This window comes from Seriola aureovittata, chromosome 5, assembly GCF_021018895.1.
Source record: "Seriola aureovittata isolate HTS-2021-v1 ecotype China chromosome 5, ASM2101889v1, whole genome shotgun sequence".
NCBI lineage: Eukaryota > Metazoa > Chordata > Actinopteri > Carangiformes > Carangidae > Seriola > Seriola aureovittata.
In genome coordinates, this window is record NC_079368.1 from 29738942 (window position 1) to 29747355 (window position 8414).

Here is an 8414-nt window from a genome sequence, read left to right on the forward strand (position 1 = left end):
CTTGTCGACGATCTGTGGAGGTGGTGAGGCGTGTACCAGCTCATCATGCAGCAAAACAGATCTTAAAGCTTAAAGCGACTTCAAGTAACTTCTGTCAAAAAAACTAGAGCAGGTAATCAGACGTTGATGTTGCTCCGACATCGTCTCCGTTTAAATCCGGGGAATTCAAACACCGGGGAAACCAGATCCCGTATCATTTCTTATGCTGCGCTCGCCGCTCGGTTCAGATCGCTGTCCGGTGAAGTCGTGGAGGACAGAGCAAAAATGGGCGGAGTTTTCAAAACTTGTAGCGGGATCTTGGACTGTATATGAGCGGACACATCCGCACTGCAGGAAGCCTCCGGTGTGTTCAGTTGCTGAAAGCCGCATCTTTCCTGTGCTCAGAGGAAAGCCTTAGCGCTACATTCACACATAGTGCCGACCTACAACCCGCCACAGACTGTTACAACCATGGACATGTTAAAACACACCTGACATACCTGGGTAGAAATCTGTCGCCAAGAGACGGCTTATATTTCAGGGTATTCAGAGACACAAAGGATCGGTTTCTCCTCCATTTTCGTTTTGTGCCGTATTTCGGTTGCTGTGTTTCAATTGGCTGCGATAGCTCGCTGGACAGCAGGTGCGTCCAGGTGCGGCACAAGCCATTAGAAGTAATGGGTTCCGAGCGCAGCGATGCCGACACTATTAGTGTCATAAAATCATCGTAAATAATACATCCGCAGGTTAAAGTTACTGACTTTTTGAATTGTGATTCACCAACATGAAAATAGAGAGAATAGAATGAACAGACAGAATCTGCACATTTTCCGTTTGTTGGTGACTTGAACATATTTCACTTCCTGTGTTCTAGACTCTGTTTATTGACTGAGCACAGAAACAAAATCTTGGTTTTAAAAACGCATCAAGTGAAAGAAAACTGCTCATTTCTCTTTGACGAAGCTGTTGTAGTGAAGGAAGCTGAAAGGACAGAGACTGACTGACAGATGTTCTTCTGTTCTCAACATGAACTCTTAAATTAGTTTCACATTTCCTCCGTCAGTTTTGAGTCAGATCCTGGAATGAAGACAGAAGAAAATATTTGATTTATTCTTTAGGAAAAATGGCTTTATTGAGTGATTCCATAAACAGATTCACTTCATCCACACAATCACTTTGTTTGTTTCACATGAATCTCAGAGAGGGAAAAGAAAATAATGACTCATCTCCTCATTGATTATTATCATGATAATGACACTTTGATCAAACCTCATAGACCTTATTGTGAGTGGATTTCAACAACAACATCTGATCTGACAAACACACGAATGTAAATGTAATTCTAGATTTCTGTCTTTACACATTGAGAACAAAACATCTGTGATAAAGAAAGGTCTGGTGATTTCTCTGTTCAAACCCAAACAACAACAGACAAACACATCAACACAAACACTCAGAGCACAGAGAAGTTTGTGTTCTCATGTGGAGAAATGTGAGTTCAGCTCAAACTAACATCATCATGAGCAGTGATATCCTCCATGGCTCCAGCTCGGCCTAAAGTCACTCCTACATCGACACCACAAGAAATGAGAAGAGCTCAAAGCACCACCCATGATGTTTGATTGACAGGTGATCTCTGTGCAGCGCACAAACACAACAACCAGCTTTTAGCAACAATGATGGAGACACAATAACTTTAGGAATGAAATACAAATCTGGACTTTTATCTATGTGAGCTTATAAAACTCAGCTGTGTGTCCATCCCACCAGGAAAGCCTGAGTCCAGCATAGAGAGGCTGAGTGAATGTGGTCTGGACTCTGTGGAGGAGAGTCATGGTTTCAGAGACGCTGTAGAAGGACAGAACACCTGCTGTGTGATCCAGGTACACTCCTACTCTGGAGGACCGAGGACCTGAGACTGGAGTTCTGATGTTGTTGAACCTAAATGAAAATCTGTTTTGATCACAATCTAACGACCAAGATTTGTCATTGAATCCAAATCTACTTTCCCTCCCTGCTCTGCTGATATTCTTGTATGAGACTGATACAGAAACTCCTCCTCCTCTCCTCTCCACCTCCCAGTAACAACGTCCAGTCAGACTCTCTCTACTCAGGACCTGAGGACATAAAGTGAATCTGTCTGGATGACGAGGATAAGACTGTTGTTGACTCCATGTTACTTTTCTGTTTCCCTCAGATAATAACAGAACTGTGTTTGCTGTGTTTGGATCCAGGGTGATTTCCTGTGAATATTTTAAGAAGTCAGCTCTGGTCTTGGGCTCTGGTTGTGACAGTAAAACATCCACTTCAGTCAGTGTCAGTGAGATGTTTGTCCATGTCTCTGTCAGAAAGTCCTGTAGTTTCTCTCTGAGCTGTGACACAGCTGCTGTCACGTCCTCAAAGTATCTCAGAGGATGGACATCGATGGCGGACGAGTCTGTAGAGTCGCTGAGTCGTGACAGTGAGGGGTAGTTGCGTAGAAAGTGGCTGTGATCCTCTGTGTGTGAGAGCTGCTTCAGCTCAGCGTCTTTCCTCTTCAGCTCAGCGATCTCCTGCTGCAGCTTCTCCTGAAGCTCTTTGACTCGACCGGCTTCAGTTTCCTGCTGGGATCTGATCTGCTGCTTCACATCAGAGCGTCTTTTCTCCATGAGACGGATCAGCTCGGTGAAGGTCTTCTCACTGTCCTCCACCGCTTCATCAGCAGAGCCGTCGATAGCCTCCACCTCCTGTCGAAGGAGCTTCACATCTTTCTCTCTGTCCTGGATTCTCTGCTGGATCTCTTGTCGCCTCAGCTGGAGCTCTCTCTGCCTCTCAGTCCTTTCTGCTGCAGCTGAGACTGTGTCGTGGCCTTTATGTTCATCCACAGAGCAGAGATAACAGATACACTGCTGATCGCTGCGGCAGAACATCTTCATCACCTCATCGTGACGAGAGCAGATGTTCTCCTGGAGCTTCTCGGAGGGCTCCACCAGCTTGTGTTTCTTTAGCTGAGCTACATCATAATGAAGCTGCAGGTGATTCTCACAGTAAGAGACCAGACAAACCAGACAGGATTTAACAGCTTTCAGTTTCCTCCCAGTGCAGACATCACAGGCCACGTCTTCAGGTCCAGCATAGCAGTGATCAGCAGCAGCAGCTTGGAGTCCAGTCTTCTTCAGCTGCTCCACTAAAGCTGCTAACATGGTGTTTTTCACCAGGACAGGCCTCGGTGTGAAGGTCTGCCTACACTGAGGGCAGCTGTGGATTCTCTTCTCATCCTCTCCATCCCAGAAGCTTTTAATACAGTTCATGCAGTAGCTGTGTCCACAGGGAAGAGCCACCGGATCCTTCAGTAGATCCAGACAGATGGAACAAGAGAAGGTCTCCCGGTCCAGCTGATCTCCTTTCTGCGCCATTTCAGCTCTCGGTGACAACGACTGTCTGAGTTTCACTTCCTCAGAACTGAAACTAGTTTGAGCTCTGATCTCAACAACATGTGTCTCTGCAGTGAACGGGGCCTGTCAGCTCTCGCACTTCACCACATGTTGGTTCCACCCATCTTCAAACTGTAGATCTGAAGGGAGGGAACAAGGAAACACATGAACAGAGTGGAGCTGGCTGTGTTTGAGAGCAGGAAGAAGAGGGAGGGGCATCAGGCTTTGACTCAGTCCAGGAAGTGGTTTCATGCTGTGTGTTTAACCCTTTTCTAAACTCCAGCTCATTTCTCATTTGAAAACACTGATCGAATCAACTCTTCTTGAGACGTCTGGGTTCAGACACGGTTCCTTGGTTTAGAGGGAGAATAGAGAAATGAATCACTGCTGTAGCAGAAATTACATTTTCAAATATTGTTTTGACTGTTTGAAGTATTTTCGGATTAAAACGGGTTAAATTCAGAATGTAACTCTTACTCCCACAGGACATGAATGCACCATATCATTTACCTAGGAAGCTGGTGACATGTTAAGTTCTGTCCTTATTTGTTTTGCTGATTTAAACGTCAATCTCTAATAAGAATGTTTTATTCCACACAGATTGAAAATGTCTCTAATACAGCGTTCACACCATCCAAACAATTACAACTCAAACCAAGAGTAATTGTAGCTATCCAGGTCCAAGCAGCTCACAAGTATTTAAACACCACATGTGAGAATTACTCTTGAAGCAGGACTTTGGTGTGAAAGTCCTGAACAAAATCACACGTCATTCTGCTGGTTTCAGGAGAATCATCAGATCATTTGGTGACTTTGAATCCAACACTGAGCAAAAAGAAAATGTGCATACAGTACAAATCACAACAGGATAATTAATATCACTGAGGCCTCACCGTTTACTACTAACTAACTAGATGATTAAGACCTAATTTCATGAGAATCGGCTGAACTGCCTCGGACTACTTCATTTTGGGTTTTAAGTTAGACTTTTTTAAATATGGCTGGAAAATTTAACAATTTTACAACAAAGTCAAAGTGCAAAGATCCAGATGATTTCAGAGATCAGAATGGCAACAGAGCTCTGACAGTAGCCTGAGCCGTTTTTGGAGGAAATTACACAAACGTACACAACTTCCGGTCAGGATTTTCACAATAAAACAGAAACAGAAGTCGGATCGAGATTGAGATCGTGGACTGTGATTCCACCTAAACAGACTCTTCAGTCATCTGGGTTTAAAACGTGTTTTGAATCATTTCCTCTCAATCAAACATGATGTTAAAGGTGTTTCTCCGTGAAGTCTTTTGTTCACTTTTGTTTCTGTCTCTTTGTGTGTCAGGTGATCGAGTTTTCTCCTGCAGCCATCGCCGCCTTCATCGCCATGGTGGGAATCCTCTCTATAGTCGCTCAGGTACTGAAACAACCAGCTGCAGGTGCTTCTTAACCACCTGGTCCTGAGGAGGCGGGGTTTGGGTGAACGGTGTTAGAATGAGTTAATATGGAATCAATATTAATTCATATTATTGATATTATTGATAATATGAAAACACACATTGATCAATTGGTTTATTTATCTCAATAGAAGCTTTCACATGACGCAGCTGTTAAATCATCAATGTCTGATGATGATGATGAGGATGTGATGAAGATAAAGTCTGTTGATTGACAGTGTGGTGTAAAATCAGTGATGCGTTCAGGAGCTCTCTGAGTCGCGTGTTAAAGACACTGCTGCTCAGATATAAGATGTGTGTCCCACAGTTAGAAGATGAAATAATGTTCAGATTGTGAATCTGTGACTCTAGTCCTGTACCATCATCATCATCATCATCATCATCACCATCATCATCTTCTCTCTGTGTCAGACTCTCCTCCTCAGTGTTTTGATGAGGACCATCGGGAACAAGAACACGGTTCTTCTGGGTCTGGGCTTTCAGCTCTTCCAGCTGGCCTGGTACGGCTTCGGCTCCGAGCCCTGGTGAGTCCCGACGCCGTCGCCGTCAACTTCAGTTTGTGACAATTTATTTGGGTCATTTCTCACATTATAGATATTTTATTTATAAAGTATTGATAACCTGCCTGTCTCTCAGGAGCCATTCATTCACATTTGAAGACAATAATATATAGTACGGCTCCCACTAATGACTTTTGTCAAACCACTAATCTATTGACTATTTTATCAAACAGACAATTAATCAAAACGATTCATTTTCCTCCAGAAAATCTAAATGACATGATCAATAAGTCCAGACTCAGTTCTGAATATTTTCTCTAACACTTAATTCAGAGTAAATTCTGAGGCAGCAGCAGCGACTTCATGAGAGCATTTATCAGCTACAAGGACCAAAGACATTAAGAACCGGTGTTTGGATAAAGTTCTTACGGTTCTTTTACTTTTTGTTGCAGTAAAGTTCAGTTTCCAGTCGTCCTCAGTTATCAGTTCAGTTAGCAGAGCGAGCAGAGGACTGAGCGACCTGAATGATTAATACAAAACACATATATGGAGCTTTATAGTGACTGGCCGCCACAAATAAATCAATGTGTGGGAAACGATCTGTTGTCGTCCATTATGGCGACGAATCACAGCAGCACTAATAGATAGAAAATATTGATAATCTGCTTTGTTAATATCGAGGTTATTGAAGTTCTGAAAAACCTAAACTCTGTAAGAAAACTTTATTTAAACGTCTGCGGACACATTAATGTCTGTTTGTTGTCTTTGTCCTCGTCAGGATGATGTGGGCAGCAGGAACTGTAGCAGCCATGTCCTCCATCACCTTCCCAGCAGTCTCTGCTCTGGTGTCACACAGCGCGTCACCTGACCAGCAAGGTGAGTACACCTGTCTGTCTGTCTGTCTGTCTGTCTGTCTGTGTGAGGGGAGGAGGAGCCCTCTAACACATGGTGTGTGTGTGTGTGTGTGTGTGTGTGTGTGTGTGTGTGTGTGTGTGTCCAGGTGTGGTTCAGGGGATGATCACCGGGATCAGAGGTCTGTGTAACGGTCTGGGTCCGTGTCTCTACGGCTTCATCTTCTTCCTCTTCAACGTGGAGCTGAACGACATGGGGCCGATGGCGGGAAGACCCACGCAGAACACAGAGGTACACACACGTATAAACACACACACATTTGGTTCTTTTACAGGATCATTTATACAGAAACTTTTCAAACAGAGTCAGAGAGAGTGGAGCTCAAATACTGGCTCTTCCCCCATGATGCACCACTGCTGCCGCTCCAGTCCAGCATTTGCAGCCGAGATGGTTTTAGGAGCAAAACGTGAATCCACAAAAATGAAGAGTGAAGTTTCTGACATATTGGAGTTTTATTATTCACGTCCACAGGAAGTTATCACGGAACCAGAAGAGGAGAAACGATGGGGAGTGTTTCGATCATGGATTTTAATTTCTTGTGTTGTTTTTTCAGACGTTTGTTCTCCACTCGTTCTGTTTCAGACACTTTATCAAAAAGCAAGCATTTGTTCTGAGGTGGGAAAAGATGAAGTATTTCAACTTTACTGACGTTTGAAATGTTGGAAATGTCTGGAAGCAGCAGATGTTTGAAGTAGTTTGTGCTGTGGTCCAGCAGAGGGCGCTCTTACACTTCACTACCAGTAAACTAAGATAATCAATAGAAATGGATGGAGTGTAGCGAGCAGAGCCGTGCTGATTGGATGATCAGGACCAGGAAGTTTAAGTGTTGCAGATGGTAAAATGACCAACAGGCTGTTTACTGACGGAGTCTTCGGGTCAAAAAAGAGAAATCTGAAATTACAGGGGAAAAAGTCGTAATATTACGAGAATTAAAAATGTAAAATCATCGCCTCCTCATGAAACGCCATGTTTGTTGTTTGCTTCCTGTTTGAGCAGCGAGTCGGCGTCACAGAGTCTGTTCATCTAAACGTAGTTTTTAATCAGGGTTCAATTTGAAGACGATCACTGGGTCTTTGATATTTCAAAATAAAAGTGTTTATGTTTTTACCCGCTGTATAATGATGTGTCTCTGTGTCTGTAGAAGTCCGTCATCCCCGGCCCTCCCTTCCTGTTCGGAGCGTGCGCCGTTGTATTCGCTCTCATTGTCGCCATCTTCATCCCCGAGCACCACCGGCTGGCCGACGTCAAGACCTGCTCCGCCCGCAAGTCCAGCGGCGGCGCTGCTGCGCACGCTCAGAACGCCAGCCCCCTGGCCACGCCCACCAGCGACGCGGAGGACATCGAGCCGCTCCTGCAGGACAGCAGCATGTGACTGACAGCTGGCCCGGCAAATCGCGGCGCCGAGGCCTGAGCTCTGCTCTGCAGGTCCCGCCCCTTTTAAAACAAACCGATTTCAGCTTTTATTTTTTAAATTTTTCTTTTGTTTCCTCATATCCAGAGTCACGCGACGTTAGACGGCAACCACGCTGACGAGCTGATGTTCTTCTGATTTACATGACAGATTCACAGCCTCATTTTCTTTCAGCTGCACAAGCTTCATCTTAATAAAAGTTTAGATGGAGTTTGTTTGTAGTTAAAATATTAAAGGAGCAGCTGCTGCTTCTGGTTCAGACTTCGACCTTTTTCTTGTCTTTGCAGAAATCTGAACCAGAGTTAACGCAGCAACACACAACATTTACATTATTAATATAAAGAAGCCATTCTTCTACTTTAGATCAACTTCCACCATTGTTTATACCTGAAGCCATTTTCAGCTCCTTGCCCAGGTGAGCTCGGGCAGGTACGACCAAAGGGCTTTGAACCATTCATGAGTCTGTCGCCATGAAACTCAGAATGAACACAACTCAGAGAAAAACCAGAACCTGGTCTGGACTGAACCGGTCTGGTCTGGTCTGGTCAGAGTAAGAGCAGATGAACCTGAAACTTGGAAATATTTTCAAATGTTGAAATAACCAAAACTCTTCATTTAAAAGTGTGATGAGGTCGTTGATCGCCGAAGGAGAAAAACATCTTACTACAGGCGGCTGTTGGTATTTTCCCGCTGTAATATCATTTATAGATCAGATTGAGTTTCACTCAGACAGAAACTCTCTGGGTTTCT

General features: G+C 44.2%; 2 protein-coding genes across 2 annotated transcripts in view; one reads left to right on the top strand and one right to left on the bottom strand.

The window, feature by feature from the left end:
• Positions 1-8414, top strand: part of mfsd14bb (major facilitator superfamily domain containing 14Bb) — a 21391-nt gene that overhangs the window by 11045 nt on the left and 1932 nt on the right. The window contains exons 8-12 of the mRNA XM_056375902.1: positions 4730-4801; positions 5253-5365; positions 6120-6217; positions 6342-6484; positions 7395-8414. The exon at positions 7395-8414 is cut by the window's right edge and continues 1932 nt beyond it. Of these exons, the coding sequence (XP_056231877.1) occupies positions 4730-4801; positions 5253-5365; positions 6120-6217; positions 6342-6484; positions 7395-7625 (657 nt within the window). The 3' untranslated portion in view covers positions 7626-8414. The remainder of the gene's footprint in view (positions 1-4729; positions 4802-5252; positions 5366-6119; positions 6218-6341; positions 6485-7394) is intronic.
• LOC130169300 (tripartite motif-containing protein 16-like) lies at positions 879-4330 on the bottom strand. Its single transcript, XM_056375900.1, has one exon. It carries the CDS (start codon positions 3372-3374, stop codon positions 1707-1709), a length of 1668 nt encoding a protein of 555 aa, XP_056231875.1. The 5' UTR covers positions 3375-4330; the 3' UTR covers positions 879-1706.

Excerpts from the sequence above, each read along its gene's own strand:
- LOC130169300 (XM_056375900.1), bottom strand. The coding sequence starts at position 3,374 with ATGGCGCAGAAAGGAGATCAGCTGGACCGGGAGACCTTCTCTTGTTCC.